This window comes from Eptesicus fuscus, chromosome 15 (assembly GCF_027574615.1).
Source record: "Eptesicus fuscus isolate TK198812 chromosome 15, DD_ASM_mEF_20220401, whole genome shotgun sequence".
Lineage (NCBI taxonomy): Eukaryota > Metazoa > Chordata > Mammalia > Chiroptera > Vespertilionidae > Eptesicus > Eptesicus fuscus.
In genome coordinates, this window is record NC_072487.1 from 76,175,740 (window position 1) to 76,198,150 (window position 22,411).

A 22,411-nucleotide genomic window follows, 5' to 3' on the forward strand; every position below is an offset into this window, starting at 1 on the left:
AACCAGAGGCACGTCCGTCACCTCTGCGCCTTCCTCTCACCACCAAACAGAACACGAGCCACGTCCTCTGCCTCGTGCTCACCACACGGACCGCCTCTCGGGCGCAGACCCGCGTGCGGGGCTCAGAGCCCGCGGTCGGGTCTCTGCAGGGACGGCTGCCCGCCCTGCCCACACCTGACGGCGAGCGGAGGCCGTTTCCTGAGCAGCGACACCGCTTTCTCACACACGCAGCCCGACGGGTGTGCGGAGTTCTCACCGAAGGCGTCTGGGGCGAGTCAGGGAGAGAGGTTTCGGAAGGAAGGCAGACAGTGTTCCCATGAAAGGTGCTCTCCTGAGAAGACGGAAGGGGCCCGTCCGCGGTGCTGGGAGGCAGACTGGCCGCGGCGGGCCGCGCTAAGTCCGAGCTCTGAGACTGGTGGACAGGTGGGAAGTGTGGAGAGGAAGAGGAGGTAGACGGGAGGAAAGGTTGTGCGGAAGCTTGGTTGTGAGGCACGAAATCCTGGGAGTAGGACCTAAACACAGATTTATACTAGAGAATCCAAGCGAAAACAAACACAAACGAGGAGATGGGAAGAAGAAAACAGACAAGAGAGAAAGTGATTAGATTAACTCAGCGGAGCTCTGACAGGCTGGTCACAGTAATTCCGTGGAGGCCCCGGACCAGGCCCAACCCGCCCCGGGTCCTCTGGCCTAGTCCCCCCACCCTCCCCCCAACCCCTCCATCCTCCTGTGAGAGGCCTGGAGACTGACCAGCGCTGTCCTCAGGGTCTCCACGGCAGGACGCCCCAAGGACAGCAGGCCCCGCTCCGTAAGGGCGGTCAGGTCCTCTGCTGTCACACTCCCAACCTATGCCTCCCGTTCTTCAGGAACCTGGTGGCCAAGTTCAACATGCAGTCAGATACCGGGTCATACTGACTCGTTCTGCACCTTTTGGGTAAGTAACCCTCTTTGGATTTATCCCTTGAAAGTCAAACACTACCGCACCCCAGCCCAGCCCAGCGGCTCTCGCGCTGATGGCTGCGGAGCCTGAGGGGCCACAGCGCCCTCAAGAAGTCCCGGAGAGGCCTGGCCGGGTAGTGCAGTGGGTTAGAGGGTCATCCTGATACACCAAGGTTGTGGGTTTGATCCCCGATCAGGGCACATACAAGAATCAACCAATGAATGCATCAATAAGTGGGACAACAAATTGATTGATTTCTCTAAAATCAATAATAAATAAAAAAAAGAGGCTCCAGAGAGAGGTCGGCCCTTCTGCCCATGAGAACACATGGAAAGTCTGGGGCCGGGAGGGTCCGCACCGGCCATGCTGGCACCCCCGTCCTGGGCTTTTAGCTCCCAAACTGTGAGAACACGTTTCCGTTGCCGATAACCACCCAGTCTGTGGTGTTCTGTTAACCAACAGCAGCCGGACTGGACCGGGACAAAAAGGCCAGCTCTTGCTCGAGTCCCGACTCTGTCCTCCCTGACTCCGCCCCGCAAGCTCACCGAGCAATGAGCACGAGCCCTGACTTACACGCACACGACAGCGCCTGTGTGATCACAATGCACCACGTTTCCTAACTGATCATGTGGCCTCTTACACAGGTCTCATGTGACAAGCCCAGGGTGGCGGCTCCCACACCGGGCCTTCTCTGGGAGCTGGGACAGGGTACTGGCTCGGAGGGCACACTTTCAAGCCACACGGACCTGGGACGAAACCATGGCACCTCTGCCACAGGCTCTGTGTGGATTAACAGTGACGCCTGTGAGTGCTGAGCACGGCCTGGCCTCCCTGCCCTCCAATACCGACCTGGGAGCTACTGCACACAGCAGAGCTGGGCACTGAGTAGGGGCCACGAGGGTGCACTGGATGAAGGAAGACGTAGGGACTGCTTCTCATGTTATCACAGGAGCGCCTGGAACGCCGCCTGACTCAGCAGTGTCTCCATTTTGGGTGGAGGGTAGCAGACAGGCATCCGGCGCTGCCCAGGTGCGGGCCCACAGAGGAAGCCGGGCAAGGAGGCTCCAGCCGCACCAGGGCGGGCACTGCAGGGGAGGGGCGGCCACCGAGAAGAAGGGAGGAGGTTCGGCATCTCCAGGCCTAAGCGCCCGCCCTCCTGCCCTCCCTCCCTCCTGCCCTCGGGCTCCTGAGCAGCTCTGGTATTCAAGCTATGCAGTCCTGTTAGGACAGGAGCCAAGCTGGAGGAGTACCTTCTGGGGCGGGGAGATGCAAGGGGCTGCTCTCTAATCACCAGAAAGCTCAGGCCTCTCTGGGGGCTCTGCAGACATGAGGGCCACGTTGGGGCTCACCTTCATACCATTTTCAACAAGTCTGGTCCCTCCGGCCTCCCCAGAGCATTTCCAGGCCCTGCCTGATCCTATTTAGTCATCGAGCAGGGAGAGAGGCGGAGCTGGCCGCTGGACAGAAACACCGCTTCAGCAGAGCCCCAAGTTTATTCTAGGGTCTGGCTGGTGCCCCGCCTTGCCTCTGACGGAACGGCCGCCTCTCCGCAGCAGTTTTATCTATAGCCGTGAAGACTGGCGGGGCTGCGGGTCTGTAACAAGAGGTGGCTCCTGTCTGGACCGGAGGTTTCTGCAGAGCCGGGCGCGCCAGAGCCAGTTCTTGGGAAGGAGCGCCGTAAGGAGAGTACCCCCCGCCCCCCATCACATGATCCCTCACAGGGCCACACGGACTATCTCGTGATGATGATGACAGCTCCTCTTGCTGGATGCTCCCTGGTGGCCAGATGGGTGCCCAAGGTTCTGCAAGAACCATCTCACTTAAACTCCATGAGGGGCGGTTCTGGTCCTGACGACTAACAGGAAGCAGCAGGCGGCAGGGAAGGCTCACTCTCATCGAGTGTCCTGAGCACGCGACAGTCCCTGACTGCCAGCCACAGCTCTGTAGGACCCCGCCTCCTCGCCACGCGAGCTCTCCTGGCTGAGTTTCTGTGACGACCAGCGTGCAAAGGCAGTGAGCCTGGCTGGACGGACTACGGAGCCAGGATGCAGAGGTCTGCCCTCAGGAGACCCCGGAGCCACACCCACTCTGGAGAACACACACCTGGGGGGACTACCCAGTGCTCTGAGTGGACGGGATGACAACCTTGCATGTTAGCATGTGGTCACTCACATCCTAAAAAGCAGTCACCAAAGCTGGCCAGGCACCAGTTTTCCTGGACACTTTCTTTCCATTCAAGTCCTGGCATGAAAAATGACCAGGGATGCGCCCTGTGTTGTGCTGGCAAGAAAGCAGATCTGTAAATGGAAAACCCTGATCCCTCAACATGCCATGCCACTGAGTTCCTCTGAACAGAAGGAAGACTGGGGGCGTCCGAGAAGGCCAGGGTGTGCCAGCAGCCGTGGGCCGGAGCCACAGGCCAAAGGGCCTGGCTCGGAACGGCTGCTCCACAGTGACTTGAGTGCCAAGCTTTAGAGAACCTTCAACTCCACCAATTACAGGAAACACAATCACTTCCGCGACTGGACTTCCTGTCCTGAAGTGTTCGTGGAGATGGCTCATCGCTGCATCCTGCTGGCTCAAGCAAGGCTTATGGTGTCATTGGAGACTACTTAGCAGAACAGACAAGCTGTCGGACAGCTGGCTTTGGGCTTCGATTCTTACCCGCCAGTTGTGAGAACCACCCTGGAGGGACGCGGCTGCAGTGTGGTCTGGGCTTTCTCCCTGGGACACAGCTCAGCACTGGCCGCTGGCTCCGAGCACTCCGAGTGTCCACACAGTGCTTTCCTTGGAAGGAAGTTCCCTTGCGGCCGTAGCACAAGCCCTCCCTGATCTCCAGGAAGGAGACGCCAGCAGAGAGGCGTCGGTAGGTTCTCAGAGATGGGACGCAATCGCTCCCGTCTAGGTCACCAGGAAGGACCCTTGGTGACACTGCTTGCCACTCCAGGGGGAGGCTGCAGGGAAGAGTGCTGGCTTTGTCTCCTCTCTCCTTCCTGGTCCTGATTAACTCCATGTCTGCAAAAGCCACCCCCTGGGTCTGCCATAGGCCCCGGGGCACTGTCCCAGATGCCCCCGTGTTCACTGATGACAACTCCACTTTCCATAGGGAGGATGCTGAGGCTGAAGCGCGAGCACCGCAGATACCTCTGCCGGCAAAGGAGGCCCTGGCCGGTCCCGCTGCCTTCATCCAACAGAGAAAGGCAGCGTCAGAAGCATGGTGGGGTTAGAACCTATCTTCTCTATTTTTAAATAAACTTCTTGGAGTCTATTTTTTAAAACCACTGGAAAATTCTAATGTGGATTTTATAATAAAGGATGTAAGAGGACAAAATTCCTTTGCACGAAGAGTAGAGACCTAGCACTTTTCTTCTCATCTGACATAGTTTTGCAACCTGAATCACAAGATCTTCCTTGAAAACATTACATTTTGGCCAGTGGTTTCACGGCTGATTGTATTTGTGCGAAAACCTCCAACACACTGGAGGGCGCTCTGCAGTCACTGAAGACTGACCTCAACAGCAGCACTCCTTACAGGAGGGTTTACTGCCGTTTAAAAAAGGACTCGCATTCATTTCTAGAAATCTGACTGAACTATTTCCCTCGGTTTGGATTGGAACAGCACGCAGGGGCCCCAACTTCCACTTATTCCTGGAGCTCCAGTCAGAGCCTGGGGGTACACGCATGCACGCGAAGGCCTCTTCTCTCCTTTGATTTGAGGCTGTTAAAGCTGGGACAGCGGGGCAAGGAGGGGCTGAGGACAGAAGCAGCAGGAGGGCCCAGGCCGGGCTGCTCTGGCTCCCTGGGCAGTGAGAGAGAAGGGGCCTTGGAGACAGGATCAGCGGGTTAGCCCGGGACGAGCTGCCGCTGCCCATTGCTCCCCTGGCTGCAAGTCTCTCGAGGACCCTCCGAGTTCAGGAGATGCCCGCCGAGAGGGAAGGAAGGTGTGGGCGTGCTCCCAGGAGGGAGAGCGCCACCAAGGCCTTCTGACGGCCACCCATGTGTGGACTTTTCTTCTCACCTAGCCCTCTCAATATTGATTGCAAATCAGCACTGCGCCAATGTCAACTTAACACTATTGCTCACGATGGAGCTCTGGAGTCTAACCTTAGCTCTTACTTAAGGCTCTGAGCAAATGGCTCGGCTTCTCCATTCCAGCGTCTGCATCTCTGCAATGTGGGCAAGTGTTCCATCCAGAGCGGCAGGAGGGCCTGACAGGTCGACAGGCCACAGAGAACATGCGAGTCGAGGCAAGTGTGTGTGGACAGAACCCTTAGGGCTCATGTCCCACATAACCTTTCTGAGGACCAGGGCGGCACCTGGCCAAACTGTCATGGAGTCAGGAGTCACCTGCAGCACTCTTGTGTCCGAAGCTGGTCCGAGAGCACTGACCACCCAAAGGGCCTGAGCATTAACGAAAGAGGCAGGAGGCTAACCGTTCGGCCCCTGGGCTCAGGTGGTCCCTGAGGGTCTCGGAAACCCAGGAGGGGTGCTGGTCTGCGTGCACCGCCTTCCCCAAGGCCATGTCGAGGCTCCCCGTGGGATGGAGCTCAGACGTCACACGTTAGAGGCCCTGTTGGCCACAAAAGCAGGGCATTTGGCAGGAAGGGCGTTAAGGCCCCGGGCAAACACCCCAAGGAGCCCAGCAGACAGGAAGTGCTTGTAAAACTCTCAGGACAGCTGGCAGCCAAAGCCGCTTGGGTCAGCAGAGGGAAAATGAGGAAGAAATAGGTTTCTTGGCCACAGCCTGGGACCAGTGCATCTGATTCATGGGAACAGAGAGGCTGTCCTGTGACGAGTCAGCAGTGGCTTGTTCCGATGAGATGCTGGGAAGCAGGGTGATGGGGCCAGGAGAGACCTGCAGGCCTCCTTGGTCAGGGCTCACACTTGTGGGTGAAGCAAGTCCTCTGGGTTGGGTCAGCATCATGGGGCACCTGCACTTGCTGCTCCGCCCTGAGCCATGTACCATGCTTGCAAGCATGTAAGTCCAGGCCCTCACCTTACAGCCTTAAGAAAAGCAGCTGGGACTACAACCAAGAGGAAGCAGCAACCTCTCAATGTGATGATAAACAGCCATAACACCTCTCTCTTCACCAAACGCTGGCAGTGCGTCTTGTACTGAATCACACGTGCATTCCCTTTAACCCTACAAGGATGATGGCGCTGTCATGCAGCCTCTGGGCCTTCCTGCTGCCCGGCCCATGCCAGGAGAGGATGAAGAAATTCGGGAATAAAGGGCCGCTCTGAGAGCAATGCCCAGCCCTCTGTCTGGGGCACCCCTTCGAGTGGAGAGGACACATGAAGTGTTCCAAACATTCAGGCCACTACCACGGCTCTGGAGCCTGGGGCGGGGTGGCCTTCCTTCCACGAAACAAACACCTTCATCAGCTCACTCCCTTGGGCTCCTCGGTGGAGCTGGTGCTGAACTGGATGCCTCGGCCTCCCTCAGACCCACACTTAGTTAAGACACGCTCCTGTTTTCTTCCATGCTATAGCAACAGGCCAGTGCATTGACAGCCCTGTAACCCCAAACTGCTCAAAGGGATACTGTAGAGACTCTTAGGATAAGTCACACTTACTTGCTGTTCACAGAGGGAAAATACAGTCAAGAGCTGGGATTGTCTGAGGGCCAAGTTTTGCACGATCTGAGAGAGGAGCCTGCCAGAGTGCCTGCTACGGAAACAGAGGGCGTCTGTGCACAGGCCGGGCCGGGGGTGGGGGTGGGGTGGGGGGGTGTTCTCTCTCCATGGCACGTGCAGGGACGTGGAGGGCTCTGCGAGCGAGGCCCCAGCACCCAGAGGAAGAATGCACCCAAGGTGCTCACAACAGGCACTGATGGTGCCCAGCACTGCAGCCGGGGACCCACCACACTGGGCCCCGAGCTTGGCCAGGCCTCTGAAAGGCCCTGGGGCGACCGCATTTAGAGGAGAGGGCGGTCCCAGCAGGTTCAGGCATTAGCCCGCGCTCTAAGCACAAGAGCAGCAGGAAGCTCTTCCGAAGCTCACTGAGTGCCTGGCCGTTTCCTACGACTGTACTTAATCCTCACGCAGGGAGGGGACCGAGGCTGGGAGGACGAACAAAGCGCGCAAGGACCAGCTGACTGCAGGGACCCGAACGTGGCTCCTTCCCTAAGTCTGTCCTGGCCCCTAGCCCCCCGCCCCCCCCATTTCACGGACACAGATTAAAGGGGAACGGCGGCTGTTCGGGATTTTGGACAGATGCAGATTCCAGTGAAAGACAACACTATGCTTCCTGAGGAGCTGGTGTCCCTAAGTTTCGGAAGGATACTATTTAAAAAAGGCTGCAAATATCCCCTCTGCCGGCAACTGCCACCAAGAGGCACATCCACTTCCCCATTCCGGGAATCGGCCGGCCTTGTGGCCGAACCGAGAGAATGCAGTGGAAGTGGCCGAGGGCCAACTCTGAGCGAGGCCTTAAGATACCTTCCACGCTTCCGTTTGTTCCCTGGGAACCTTGCCAGCTGCCTGAACAGGCCCAGGCTGGCCTGATGGAGGCGGGCGGACGGTGTGGATGGCCGTCAGCCCAGCTGTCCCAGCTGAGGCTCCAGGGATGCGAACAAGTCCAGCCAAAGTCCGCCGGGGCCAGGTCAGCACCATCGCCCTACCAACCTGTGTTCTAAGCAATGAGAAATGGTCACTGCTGTTTGAAGCCACTACGTTTTGGGGTAGTTTGTTCCACAGCAAAAGCTGACTGACACAGCCCTCCAACGCCAACTCTCTCATGCCCTGGCAGAGCCTGCTCTCCTGGGCTTTGCTTCCTTTGTGAGGAATATTCCCGTTTAGCCACAGGACACGTATAGGGCTGGCCAAGGAGAGTCTGAACAAAAAGGCCAGAACGTCTCTGCAGGCGATGCCTGAGTGATATGGCTGTAAGTGTGGCCGCCACCATCCCCCTCCCCCCACCCCGCATTCCCCCCCATTCACACGGTCCTCCAGCACAGAGACCCATCCCCGTATACCCTACCCATCCGGTGCGGGGATCTGCAGAAGGGCAAAGTCAGCGATGAGCAGTGGCACACACATCGGGAGGGCACAGGCTACAAATGGAAGATCGCATCCACCAGGTGCCGAGTAAAGAGCGGCAGGGAGCACTCACCGAGGGCACGGGCAAGTTGCCATGCCGGCTGAGAAAGGAGTTAGAGACGGACACACTGATGCCCTGAGTGGCACTGCTGTCCTCGGGGGTGAAGGCCACTTTAGTTTGCTGGACACAGTAGGAGACAGAGGAGAAGGAAGAAGCAGCGTGAGAGGCCTGCTGGACAGAGGGACGAGAGAGAAGGTGGGAAGGAGGGAGAAAAGCAGAGAACAGTCAGGCATGTATGCACAAAGGCCAAGGAGGCTGCAACCCAACTGCGCTCGGACCTTCTGGAGAGGGATGGCTTCTTGGCTCAGTCTGGGGATCAGAGACAGCTTCCAAGGCTCCTGGCCCCCCTTCACTTCCTTACGATGGATTTAAAGCTGACTTTCACACAACTGTGTCCACTGGAAGTGGTGGCGAGGGGGCAGAGCGGCCTAGTGGTTTGAGTCCCACTTTCTCACTTACTCAGGGCCCCCAGCCCTCCTTGGTGGTGTAGACCATGGTCGTATTCGTACTTCAGCGGAGTGCAGATCAAGAGCTAGGCTGCCTGGGTTTGAATCTGGGCCCTGCCATGTAAGTCAGACCGTGGGTATTACCTAGCGCTCCCTGGGCCTCAGGCTTTTCATCGGGAAAGATAGGGATAACACCTCGCAGGGCTGTGTCCACGTAAAGCACTTAGAACCGTGCCTTCCACAGCGCACGTGTGCCAACAGGCCTGAGTACTTATTACTCCCATTTCTGTTGGTAAAGTGGGTAACACTTCCTGAGTCTGCACTGGAGAGAGGGTGTGCCGAGCAGCCTGCAGAGGGCGCCACACAGCGTGCCTGGGAGCTGTCCCCAACTCTTCGGCTTCTAGCGGTGGGCTATGCGGAAGTCTCTCCCGCTCTCAGCCTCAGGTTACTAGAAGTGGGGTGACAGGGGCTGGGGGAGGATCGTGTGAAACCACACGAAAGCCCCCGTGTGTGGAGGTGCTCTAGTGGAGTCTGCCCAGCTCCCGGGCCCTGCCAGGCTCTCTCCGGGCTCCCCTCACGACGCCCTGCCAGGGTGACGAGGCCCGGGAGCTCTCGGACAGGCTGGCTCCTAGCGTGCTCATTAGGGGTCTGTCCCCAAGCCCTCGGAGGCCTATGGCTCTACGGTACAGAGAAGATGCCCAAGGATGATGTCCAAGGCCACCTGTGGACACCGCAGAGGGGCCGGGGTTTCAAATCTCAATGACATCTGGCCCAGACGTTTAAGCAAACATTTAGGTTAGGGGTCTCTGGGGCAGTGTTTATGTTTCCGTGGAGAAGATCCCTTCCTGAAAGATTTTCAGAGCAATTTACCTTCATATTCTGGCATGTTCAGGCATTCGTGGGGTGGGCAGAACAGTAAAGAACTGGGACTCTGAGCACAACCTGTGATCACGGCTAGTGAATGGCAGGACTGGAACCCAGGACTCCCAACTCCAAGCTTGGCCTTTCCTCCAGTAGACAGGCTGTTTCCCCAAATGCTGGCTGTGGTTCTGTCTGGTCTGCCCTGAGCCTCCTGAACTGGGAAGGCTCGGGGACTCCTAGAGCTGGGTGTGGGTTCAAGCCCCAAGCACAGAACTGCCGAGCCCCAGGTGGCTGGGAGGAGTGACCCGGGGACCTCTGTCCTACAGTTGGCAGCTGCCTCCCAGAAAAGTCAGGGCAGCACCGTCAGGGCCTCTGGCGATGGACAGAGGATGGCCCAGCTGGTCACCCCGCCCCCCTCCTTGTTAAAACACTACCAGACAGGCCAGCATATGGGCGAAGCAGCACTGCAGCTCTGAAAGAGACAAGAACGCCCTTTGCGGGTTCTTCTGGACAGCATGGCTGGGCAGGAGGCTTGGGTTCTAGACCTGACCAGAGCCCGCTTGGCTAGTAAACTGGCAGCTAAGAGAAGAAGGTTAGAGCAGGCAGCGGGCACACCCATGTGTTCTCCTCCCTGGCCCAGAGCCTGCCAGGACAGCTTGCCCGGGCAGAGCTGAGTCCATGGCCTTCTCTGCGAGGAGCCTTACACAGGCGCTCTTTAGAGGAGGAAGGTGCCATGCCTGACAGCGTAGCTCTGTTTAAAGCCATCCTGCTCCAATGGGGAGAGTAAGTCGCTGTCTCGTTAGGCCCATTATGTAAATCAGGGCCGCAGATGGCCCCACACAGACCATGCCCTGTGCTCTGAGTCCCTCTTTCCTGGGAGTCTATATTGGAGCCAAAGAAGAGGGGAAAAATGCAAGAGACTGTCAGCAGAGAAAGCAAACATTCTGAGTTCAAGCCAGTCCCAGCTGCATGGGCTGCTCAGGGAAGAAAGGAACCCCCACCCCCAGGTGGGGAGCAGCAGAGCAGGAGACAGGCTGCCCGGGAGCTGCTGAGGGGAAGTGAGAGCCCCACGTGGGAGACGTGGGAGACGGTGGGTTCCACACCAGCCCAGGCGCCTGCCCCGAGGAGGAGGAGGAGGTGCTTCTGGTTCCTGGAGGCCTGTTGCCCTGGCAGCAGGGAGGGGACCTGGGAGGGGCCGCTTACCAGCTGCCGCTGCTTGGGAGGCAGGGCGGGGGGCGGCGCCAGGTCCTGCGGGTCGGCGCTGCTGAAGGAGTCGTGGAAGCCGTACACCTCCATGAGCAGCTTGTTCTTCTGCTGGTAGACGTGCTCGTTCTGCGGCGTCTGGTAGAACACGGACGGCTGCGGCTCCGAGTAGTCCTCGAGCAGCTGCATGTAGGCCAGCACTGCGGACAGAGAGCGGCAGCCCTGTTCTGGCACTGCGGGGCGAGCTGCAGGAGGACCCCCTCTCCCAGCAGCGGGGCAGTGAGACCACGCTGCGTGACATGGGGGGCACACGCGTAGCAAATGGGTACCAAGAGGGAGCCCCCCAGCTGTGGGCTCTGGGCGCCAAAGACATGTCAGTGCAGGTTCACTGACGTCACCCACGGTTCTGGTGGGGAGGCCGAGTGGGGGGCAGGGATCTACGGAAACTCTACTTTCCGCTCAGCGCCACTGTGAGCCTCGAACTGCTCTAAAAAACAAAGCCTGTTTTTCCAGAGCACATTGGGGCACTGGTCCCCTTGCTGCAGAGCCCTCGGGATTTCCAGGCACTCGAGGGGCACGGACTGGGTGGAGCTCACGGGGCAGCACAGCTGTCCACCCTCAGCCCAGCTCTGCTGTCTTCTTTCAGTTCCGGGACACCCTCAGGGATTCTGCACCACTGCTCCCATGCGCGTCCCCGCCCTCCTCTGCGCCCAGCTCCCTGCAGCTTTCCCAGCCCTGCTCACGCAGCAGCCCACCTTCCCCCTCATTCGTTTCCTTCTTAGCTCTCCTCACAGGGGTCAGGGCTACCTGGGGGCTTTATCATTCACCAGATTTTTACTGAACACCTACTATTGTAGGCACTATAGAGGCTGGCAAAACAAATCATCTGCCCATGGGGGCTCACCCCCTCCAGGAGACAGCACCCAGACCGCGGAGACCTGAGAAGTGGGTGGCAAGAGGTTGCCTGTCTAGAATATGGATGAGCTCTGTGAGATGGCGAGGAGCCCTCCACACAGAGGGCACAGGCCAGGCAAGGGCCGGAGGGGCACGGGGTCCAGGAGGGCAGTGCACAGCTGTCCAGGGGACAGGGAAGGAGAGGAGCCCACCACCAGGAGGGGGCGGGGCTGTGTGAATGGGCAGGACCCACGGAGGGCCCCAGGCCTGCAGCTGCTCTGTCTTGTGCAGACCACCAGGGCTGCTGAGGTTATTCAGTGGAAGGTCCCCCTGGGTGAGGTGCTGAGAGGTCTGGTTCATGGCGCATTTTCAAAGCAGATGCCACAGGACTGCTGCCTCACTCCAGCCAGAGCGGCCATATCACTAGTGGCTGACACACAGTAGGTGTCTGCAGCATTTGTAGAATGAAGGAGTGAATGGAACACGTGTCCCTCAGCACTGCCAGGCTGAGCCGCTGGGGTGGGACTTGTAATGCGCCCACTGGGTGTGCAAGAAACGCAGCAACGCCACCCTCCTCTCCCCTTCCAGCTGAGAGGCTGGAGAAAATCCCTGGGGGGAGGAGGGGAGAAAAGGGCTCAGATTCAAATGCATGCACCCTCCCCCCAACAATCCTCTGGGAAACCCCAGCCCTTGCCACCACCGCCATCCGCTGCTACCCCTTGGTGGAGCTGCCTGCACACAGGGGCAGGCTCTAGCTTGCACAGCGTGACAGCACCCACAGAGACCTCCAAGCAGACAACGGCAGAGATCGCACCAGCAGGAGGTGAGATGTCAGAGAACAAAGAGCTCAGCTGTCACGTCTCAGTGACCTCATCCTCGGAGGCACCCTCTCTGAAGGCAGGTGCGGAGCCCTAGGACTCACTCAGGGGCACCCGTGTACACTGCGTTCCTGACTCTCGGTGTTGGTGATCTGAGCCCCACCTGCAGAGCCAGGCCGTTCTGAAGACTCCAGAGGATTCTGGGAGAAGCGGCAGTTTGGAACAGACGTGCGCAGACACCTGGCAAACTGACGAAGCCATGGAGGCGGGTTGTGGCGGAAGGCCTCGCTCCCATCCCCGTCCACCTCTGTGACCTGATCCTGCAGTTGACATTCCCACGGCAAAGTGTGGGTCAGGCAGCCTGAAATCCTGCAGCCCCTTTCCCCGTGCCCAGGTAGCTGGGGAGCGCCCGGTGTTAGATATGCTCCACACGTGTGTGCCAATGTTTGCAGGGAAGGCACTGTTATGCGCCCTTGCCCCTGAGACGCACTAATAAATTCACCCACGGAGTTGGCTGCACACAGGGGAGTTAAAGGGAGTTAAAGCGTCAGTGAGAGCTGGAAAGAAAAGGAACCTAAGTCCCTGTGTGGCAGGCGAAGGGGTGGCCAAGATCCAAGTCACCATCCCGAGTGGGTGCTTCCCCTTGGGTCCCGTCACAAGTGCCACGAGCACCTGCCAGGCAGAGCCGAGATTCAGATACCAGGGAAAAGTGGCAAGGACAATTTTGTAGAGCTTAATTTTGTATTTTCAAACTACTACAAAGTTGGGGGCTTAACGGAGACCCAAACCAGTCAGCAAACCAAAGGACCCAGGCCGAGAGCTGAAGAAAGCAGCACAAAGGCAGCGAGATGGCCTTGCTCTCCTCTGCACCCTCCGGGGTCAAGGTAGATCGGAACTGCTCTCTAGGTGTGTCTTCCTGGCACCCTCCACTGAGGGAGGGGTTCAAAGTCACCCTCTTGTTTAAAAGGACCGATAAGAACGCCTGAGCTCCAACAAGCACCATGTGGAACTTGGCTGTCCAAGGTGGGCAGGCAGACGCCTCCTCCCCCGAAAGACTGGCTGCCGCTGGCGCACAACTGACTCCTCTGGGGCCTACGAAGGTGGTCTCGCCCACCTGCTCCCTAAGAGGACTGCCCACCACCTGCCCACAAGGGAAACCTGGATGAGACGCGACCTCCTAATGTGACCAAGCACAGAGCAGCAGCAGTGACGCCCACTACCTGCCAGTCCCTTTCAAAGGCAGCCTGGTATTAGGACTCCCTGACGGAGAGCCCGCTTCCCTGGGCAGCCTGGCACTCCGGCGGCACCCGGGACCATGGGCAGACAGGAAGCTTGTCTGGCACAAGGGCCTTGTGGGGCTGCCCTCATCGAGAGGGGCTAGGCACCTTGGGGACATCAGAGCACCTGAAGGACGAGGCTGCTCTGTGACACGGGACTGCGCGTGGCTGAGCTCTGCCTGCAGCACAAACCTAAGGACCATTACTTCCTCCTCCTTCAGCGACTGTGACGGGGTGCAGGCTGGAGCTGGAGAGGCCCCCCTCGGGAAGTGAAGGATCAAGCCTTAGAGAGCCACAAGTTTGGGGTCCTTTCACAGGGCACAGAAAAGACGACCTGCTGCATAGGGTCTCCACCTGAACGGGGTCCCAGCGAGGAGAGACTCCCTGCCGGTCAGAGTGGGAGGCAGGGCACCGCGCTGGGAAGAGGCCTGCTCTGCAGCCCAGATCTGGGGCAAAGCTCAGTTCCTCTGAGCTCCGGGTTCTTCATCTATAAAACGGAAGCTCGTGCCACCCCTCCGGCCAGGTCGCAGCAAGGAGCCGTATGCAGGCGTGTGGAGCTTTAGCCCAGACCCCGCCAGCTCTCGGCAGGTTTGAAAGGTTTGCAGGCACAAGCGCTAGAGACATTGATGGATAAAACGAAGCCTAAGTTAATGGAAAACATTCTGGACAACTGCTTGTTCTAAGGAAACAGTGGCTACCTCTCCCTTCCCTTCCCTTCCTTTCCTTCCCTTCTCGCCACCCCACAGGACTGCCACCTACACCTGTCCTGAAGGCTGGCAGGGGCGGTCCTGGCTCCTCGGCCAGGCAGCACCACGCATGCAGTTTGCACAGATGCAATCCTGCCCTGAGTTCTGGGTTCAAAGGATTCCAGAAAAGGGTGTGAGTCCCAATCGGCATGCTGCTCAAGACAAGGGAAGGCGGGGGAGGGGAGGGCCAACAGTTCTGAAACACTCTACGGAGGGAGGTGAAGGAGGTCGTGTTCCTGGTACTGCCATTTGCAGCTTCCTCCTAAGTGCCCTGGTTTCTAACGAGCCCACGTACACGACAGATGGGAGTGACATCACTAGCCTTACAGAGCCAGCTCTCCCCGCCAGCCGGGGGGGGGGGGGGGGGGGGGGCCCACACCACTCAGGCTATTACACGAGCTGGTGACACCCAGTGAGGAGCCGGGGAATGCGTGACATCCTCGGTGGCCCCTCCTTCCCATGGCCCCTGGGTCAGTCCTGCTGCGGCTAACCTGGCCAGATCTCCTCTTGTTTGAGAGGGGCCCAACCTTGGGGAACCCGGAATGCAGAAGCTGTCTGCGGGATGTGGCACCTGAAGCCAGGGAGCCCTGTGTGGGGTTGATGTGGCCACACAAACACCTAAATGGTGACAGCAGGCTGCTAAGAAAAACAACAGAGCTGTGCCGGCAAAGTGGGAAGGGATCAGGAGGCAGACGGGCAGCGTGGAGCAGTGGGGAGCCAGCAGAAAAGACAATGTCCAGTGGAACTCTACTTAGGAGTATGATGGCAAATACACAGTTGAAATATTCAAAATATGACCAAAATTTCAGCTCCACCCCTGGGCCCCAATGACATCATTTATAATAATAAAAGTGTAATATGCTAATTAGACTGGATGACCTTGCAGACGAAGGGGGCGCCGTGGGGCCGAGCCCCGTGCATGAATTTCGTGCATCGAGCCTCTAGTATATTATAACAACTGGTCCATTCAGGGGCCCTGAGAGAGTGCCTCTGGGGCTACAGGAACTCTCCTGAAATTCACACGCCTGCCTGCTTTCCCCACATCTTGCTGCAATGTGCCCTGAATGCCACAACACTCGTTTCTCTGTCACCGTGTATTCAGGCCAGGTCAACTGACTTCCATCTACAAGAGGCCAAATTCCTGGAGACCAGGCCTGAGATTTACAGCAGCCGTAAAGAGGTCAGCTTCCCAGGCTTCACAATCAATCACCAGCATTGACCTGACATGACAAGGCTCCCAGGAGAGCCCACGTAGCTGTGTTCTACCTCTTATGAACTTAGGAGCCCAGGTTTGGTTCTGGTCTAAGTACATATAACATACCACCAATTCAGGTTACAAAACGTGCCTTCTGACAGCTCAACAAGGCTTACTGTGTTTGTTTTTCTTCTCTGGCAGAGGAGGCGGTTTTTCTGGGTCACCCGCTGGTTCAGGAGCAGTGAAGTCACTCACAAATTCGACAGAGGCTGAGGACCCTCCTTGCTGGAAGGGGAGAATAGCAGCAAAGGGTGTGAAGGGGGCGGGCTGCACCAAGGCTGGGTTCTGCAGGTCGTCCTCGGAGATGTTGTCATATTGGGAGGGGTGCCGCTCGTAGGACACGCGGGAGCCAGAGCTGTCCGAGGTCTGGGAGGCCGCACTCCTGCGCTTCTTCTCGGGGAGGGCAGGCGGCAGGTCCGTCTGTTGCCCTGGGGCTAAGGGCCCGTCTGGCTGGGGGCAGCTGCCAAGAGGCAACTGGAAAGGATGGCCGAGAAATGGAGACCCAGACTCTCCCAAGGACTCCGGCAACGGGCTAAGGTTACAGGCCACTTGCTGAGGTATCTGGTCTGCGTTGGAGAGGTCTTGCTGAAGGAATTCGTAGTCAGGATCATAATGATCTGCATTCACAACAGGAAAGACACATCTGTCAGCCACCAGACCCCACAGAAAGGACCCTACCCCTGTTGTCGCCCAATCCTGTTCAGTACAGCGGGACAAAAAACGTGTCTCCCGTCTCATCTAGTCAGGCCCGTGCTTTTTTTAAAAAAAAAATATATATATTTTATTGATTTTCCACAGAGAGGAAGGGAGAGGGATAGAGTCAGAAACATCGATGAGAGAGAAACATCGATCAGCTGCCTCCTGCACACCCCCTATTGGGGATGTGCCCGCAACCAAGGTACATGCCCTTGACCGGAATCGAACCTGGGACTCTTCAGTCCGCAGGCCGATGCTCTATCCACTGAGCCAAACCGGTTAGGGCCCGTGCTTTCTTTTATATTCTCCATTCTTCTCACTGCTTGTAACAACAAAAACAGATGGGAATATGACTACTGTCCTTTATTTTTTCCTGTATTTTTTGAATTTCTGAGTTAAAAAGAAAATGCTCCGTGTCTGGGTGGCTCTGTTGGTTGAGCAACTGTCCCATGAACTGAAAGGTCACAGGTTCGATTCCTGGTCAGGGCACATACCTAGGTTTTAGGTTTGATCCCCGGTTGGGGTGCATAGGAGAGGCAACTTGATTGATGTTTCTCTCTCTCTCTCTCTAAAATAAAAAAACATACCCTTGGGTGAAGATTAAAAAATGAAAAGAAAATGCATGGTCACTACAGAAAATGTGGCAAATGTAAAAAACCACCCTAAGTCCCGCAATCTAACTGTAATCTGCTTACAATTTGATGTATTTCCTTAGAAGTCCCCTCCCCCCTGAATTCTTTTTTCTTTCACTGAACTATGTAAGTGGTCTAGGATTTTGTCCGCTGATCAATAGATCACAATTGACTTTTAATAGTTATATATCATTCCACCAAATCGCTTTTTCATCATTTGCCCAATTTCCTAACCCTTTTTATGAAAAAAGTCAGATATTTCCAGCAGACACTGGTCCTAATATTGCCGAGATCTACGTCCCTGGACAGCAACCTTGCTGTCAATCTGATTATGTTCTGAAGGTGAACTCTCCGGAGTGAGATCTCCAGTTCACGGACATGAGCAGCTGATGCTCTCAGCCTCACACCGACGGCCCACGCTGCAGGCGGTCAGCACCATCGAGGGCGCAGCACTCAGCTGCCTCCCCCTCTGTCAGAAGCTCTCAGGGGCTCCCTTCACTTACAGCTCGGAGCACAGATGGTTCTTAATTTTGGCAAAGGGAGTCAAATTGCACAGCGACAGATTAGCTGTAGTAACAGTGACATGGGAGCATCTCCCCGGGTTTCATATCTTTCACATCATTACTTCATCTCAACTTTCAACCTCCTCGAGACAGATTTTGGTGCCCTCATGTGCAGGTGAGGAAACTGAGGCCCAGACTTTGAATGACTGGCATCACCACATGACCCCGAAGAAGCTACCAGACGATGAGACAGGAGGGTGGCGACGCCTGCAGCTCACCTAGTGTTTCACAGCTTGTGTTCCGGGAGCACTGCCCGCTGTCCCTGTCCAGAGAGGACAGCTGCTCGTCCGACCTGCTGAGCTTGCCGATGCTGCTGCAGGGGGACAGGCGGGGCGACTCTCCCCCGTAGGAGTGGCTGCCTCCTGACAGGCGCCTCTGGGCATAACAGTCCCCGTCAAAATCCTCGTGTGCAAAAATAAAACAACCGAGTCACTTCTGAGAAACGGTGGCAGAGAGGGGGGAGGGAACTGGACTGTTTACTTGGAGAAGAATCTACCGCCACTGGGAAAGCCGGTGGGAAAGGCCAGCCTTTGAGGTAAGCAGAACACGCCACACCTGTGACTTCCAGCAAGCAGCCTCCAGGAATGCTGGAGTGTGTGGGGGAGGGCCTGGGGCAGAGCTCAGATGTGCTGGGAGCCCTGGGCTCCATCCTCCCCACCCCTAGCCCCCACCCCTCATCCTGCAGAGAAACTTCCAGCGTCTGAGAGAGCCTGGTGACTAAGGCAGGGGACGGAGGAGACATTCCCAACCCAGAGCCTTGCTGGCCTTCCTCGATGGGGCTGCATTACCTGCCTATTAATTCCAACAGGCAAGCTGGAGCCACTGGTGGCTCGACTCATGGGGGCCACAACGGCTACGCGGGTTGGGGATGGAGCCGACTGCCTTTTCTTCGGTGGCAATGCTGGCGGAGGGCTGAAGCAAATCGAGAATTCCCATCAGACCAACAGCCCAAACAAAACTCTTTACACAGATACAAGGCAGAGCATTCTTCATTCTTCATTATTAAGACACTTCACACCTACTTTTCACACTTTCAACTCCCGCCCCACTCCCCTTCTGCCAAAACAAACCTATCAGACCTGCCAAAAAACTGCAACCAGAAAAACCCTTTCTGTTCCTTTTGTGAGAAATTGGACCAGTTTTCGCTTGGCTAAGGCTAAAAGGCAAGCCGTTAGGAGTTCCAGGAGTGTGGTGAGGGCGGGCGCTGGGGCTGGGCCCCGTTTTCCAGAAGGCCCGTCTGACAAAGGTCGAACTTCCAAGGCTTCTAAAAAGCAAGGAACTGGGCTCCAGTTCTTACCCTAATGGCACTGTCTTCTTTTCACCTCATTCTACCCTCCATTCATCAAAGTACGTCATCAGTAGAGGAGAGCGCTAGGAAAACAGAAAATTACCTATTATCAACCACCCGGATGCCAGGTAAGGGGGGCTTGGGGGGCGCGACCTCTTCATCAGTAGAATCTGGGAGCAGCTCGGTCGACTGTGACATGCCGGTTGTCTTGTTCAGAATCTCCATCTCTCTATCTGTCAGGGGGAGCTCGGACTGGCTGAGAATGGCAAAGAACTCGGGTTACAGAAGATTACAGAGCACACAGGTCCAAAGAGGGTCAGGATGTGACCAGGCCGGCAGATGGCTTAGAGGTGGGCTTGCAAGTGTGGTTTGATCACCAACAAACAACAGAGGCCTGGCCAGGTCCCCTTGACTGCATCTTAGTTTTCTTGTCTGTAAAAGGAATCCTTCAACGAGATGATCTAAAGGCTTTTAAAAATGCTCCACAGTTGTTCTATGTCTGTACTAGCGGCTTGTAGTAGATAAAGCCAAATGCTCTCAGGCCAAATCCCCCAAACCCAACCTTCTTCCCAAAGTTCTTTCCAATTAGGAAATGGTGGTCAAGCAACGCCAAGTGTGGGTCACTGGGCCGCTCACACACTATCCTTAGAAAGAGTCCCGTTGACGATTAACCTTGAGACCAGGAAATACTTCAAGGCATGTGTGAACTGTACACACTTTAAAGTAATACAGGCACTTACCGGAACTCACTGGAAAAGGAACGTGGGCCTCAAACAACCTGCCTGACGTGGGTGGCCCGATCTGGCTCCCATTCGAGAGTAGAGCCAACGTGAGCACGGTGGCTGGAGGGTTAGTCAGCACTTACCCCTCGGGCTTGCAGGCTGGGGAGCTGGGTTTCACTGGGCTTGTTGGAGACGGATGTCCCTGCTTCTCGATGGTAAGTCTGACCAGCTCCTACACCCACAGAGGAGAAAGCAGTGAGGCGTGAGGACGGGTCCCCACTGCTGAGTTTGCACAATTTGCACAACCAGGTGCCCTCAACTCCCGAGTCTCACATCTTTGTGCCTACAGATTCCCCACACACCATAAATGCAAGCGTTCTTTGACTTAGGTAATCTGCATGACTTCCCAAAATGTCCCCTACCCTCCAAGAATATCTTCAGAGCATGTCGAGAAGTTTCAAATGCATCAAGGTACTTCCTCTTGGAAGGGGGAAATGACAAACCCCATTGTCTCACGATGACTGGGTTCATCACACAATGTAATTCCCCTGGTAGGACAGATTCCAGTCCGTTTGTGGAAGAACTACGCTTCAGTTCTCCAAAGCTGTTCTATCCTGTGCAGGACGCTGCTACCAACGGCCACACCTCTGGCTTCGGGGGAAGTGGTTTTGCAAAGCGAGCTGGGTATGGGTGTGGCAGCAGCTGGCATACTGAGGTGACTGGTTGGGATCTTTGTCAATGGACAGCTAATTAAGGGCATACCACCTAGCAAAGAAATAACTTTAAAAAATACTTTTTTAAAACAGAAAAGAAGGAGAAGCAGGAGAGGGGCCGGGGGAGGGAAAGATGGCATCAGGTTCTACTTGTTTTTCCACTGGAATGCACTTCCCCCAGTGAGCTCTGACGATCGCCTATACCCCGATAAGAACCACTCGGAAAATACAGATTATTTCCACCAGCCGCTCCAGTCACTCTGCCTGACAACACTTTTTTTTTTTTTTATTAATTTTTAATATATGTTATTGAATTTTTTACAGAGAGGAAGGGAGAGGGATAGAGAGCTAGAAACATCGATGAGAGAGAGACATCGATCAGCTGCCTCTTGCACACCCCCCACACGCCCGCAACCAAGGTACATGCCCTTGACCGGAATCGAACCTGGGACCTTTCAGTCCGCAGGCCGACGCTCTATCCACTGAGCCAAACCGGTTTCGGCCTGACAACACTTTTTAACTCTTACTTCTCAGGACCCTTTTGCCTAGAAGTTGATGTACATGGAATCACACAGTAAGTGTGATTTCTCTGTCTGAACAGCTTTATGGGTACCTAACGCACATGCCATCAAATTCAGCCTTTTAGAATGTACAGCTCAGTGGTCTTTAGCCTGTCCATGGAGTTGTGCAACTGTCAACACAATCCATTTAGGACTCTTCATCTCCTCCGAGGGAAACTGTGCCCATGACTGCCCTCAGTTCCGCAGCCCTCCCAGGCCCAGCACCCAGTCTGCTCTGCCCCTGCCCTGTCTTCTTTTGCTCAGTATGCACTACATTTTTGTGGCCACGATTAGTCTATCCCTTTTTATTCCTGAGTTGTATTCCAGGGGACAGACAACCCCACAATTTCTGCATCCAATTTCTGGGGGAGGGACATCCCAGCATGAACGTCTGGTTTAGAAAGTCACAGCCAGAGGAGGCAGCAATGGACACTGTGGGTAATACAGCAACATGTCCCTAACTCAGTTGCAACGTCTCTCAAACTCAAAAATGCCACTCACAGGAATCGCAACCCATGTGGTAAGGCAGAGAGGTAACATCCTTCCTAGAGCGAGAATTTTTTCAAGAACCAAACTAGAAAAAAGAAGCATCGAAGACGTTCACAAATGTCAACAGCAATGGTCAGTCATCATTAGAGCCTCCCGCTTCGATGGTACTGAAATAGAAACTCCCAGGCCTGGCAAACGGCATAATGCTTTGGACAGCCTGTCTAGAGGACGACTTGTCAGTGTGTACCAAGCACCCTAAATAGCTGCATTATTTTTATAATAATTTAGCCAAGGAAAATGTCACGGATGTGTGTAAAAATTAAAGCAGAAACAATGGTCATCACCGCATCATATGTAATAGATACACTTAGACTGCTCCATCTTCCATAATTAAATATTCAATACGAGGCACTGATTACATAAATTATGACAGAACTAAACGATGGGCCATTAGACTGCCTTTAAAAACCACCTCACAACAAGAGCGTGTGACAGCATGGAAAGACAGGAATACACCGTTTTTGTTTCTCCACTCGTTCTACCTTTTCTACAGTGAACCGGTGTCACAGGCATTCCTTCTGGAATACTAACTGAAAACGTCAGTGCACACAGGCAGACCCCTGGAACCAGAGCCGTGTCCCCCCTCTATCAAGTGATGCTTGTTCTCAGAGACACGCAGGACCTGAGATCCTGCGAACCGGTACTGGACGAAGAAAGAGTTACTATGTTCCTGTTGTCACAACTTGAAGTTCAATGAAGTCTCACGAACACGTCAGAAAGAGCTCCCTGGCTGGGGTCACTGGCAGTGGAGAAGCGACTCGGTTATTAGGAGAGCTGGCAGGTGGAGTGAAGGCTGCGGCCCCGGCCTGGGGAGGAGGGGAAGCAGTCTGTCCTAAAAGGTTGTCCCCGGCCACACCGAAGAGCAGCGTGGCAACAGGGGGAGCCAGAGGCCAGACCACAGTACCGTGGACACCCCGCATTCATGCCTTATGAGCGGGGCAGAGGGAACAGAGAAGCCTGCGTACTTGTAGCTGCTGACGTAGGAAAAATTCCACAAATTCTTCACTGAATCATGAGCAATTATAATTAGAATGTCATCTTTCTGGAGAAGCAGCTGGATGAACTCAACTAACGAACGCTGGAAAAAGCATCACGGAGTGACAGGCAGACATGTGCGAGCACGCACCGCGTTCCGGACGACATGGCT

At 55.8% G+C, this 22,411-nt stretch overlaps 1 protein-coding gene across 1 annotated transcript in view; it reads right to left on the reverse strand.

Moving 5' to 3' along the window:
• RAPGEF1 (Rap guanine nucleotide exchange factor 1) overlaps window positions 1-22,411 on the reverse strand; it is a 105,324-nt gene that overhangs the window by 20,313 nt on the left and 62,600 nt on the right. Inside the window, exons 6-13 of the mRNA XM_054727130.1 lie at window positions 19,586-19,674; window positions 18,824-18,976; window positions 18,221-18,344; window positions 17,651-17,834; window positions 15,658-16,158; window positions 10,552-10,751; window positions 8,054-8,209; window positions 257-529 (exon numbers count right to left, since the gene is read on the reverse strand). Of these exons, the coding sequence (XP_054583105.1) occupies window positions 257-529; window positions 8,054-8,209; window positions 10,552-10,751; window positions 15,658-16,158; window positions 17,651-17,834; window positions 18,221-18,344; window positions 18,824-18,976; window positions 19,586-19,674 (1,680 nt within the window). The remainder of the gene's footprint in view (window positions 1-256; window positions 530-8,053; window positions 8,210-10,551; window positions 10,752-15,657; window positions 16,159-17,650; window positions 17,835-18,220; window positions 18,345-18,823; window positions 18,977-19,585; window positions 19,675-22,411) is intronic.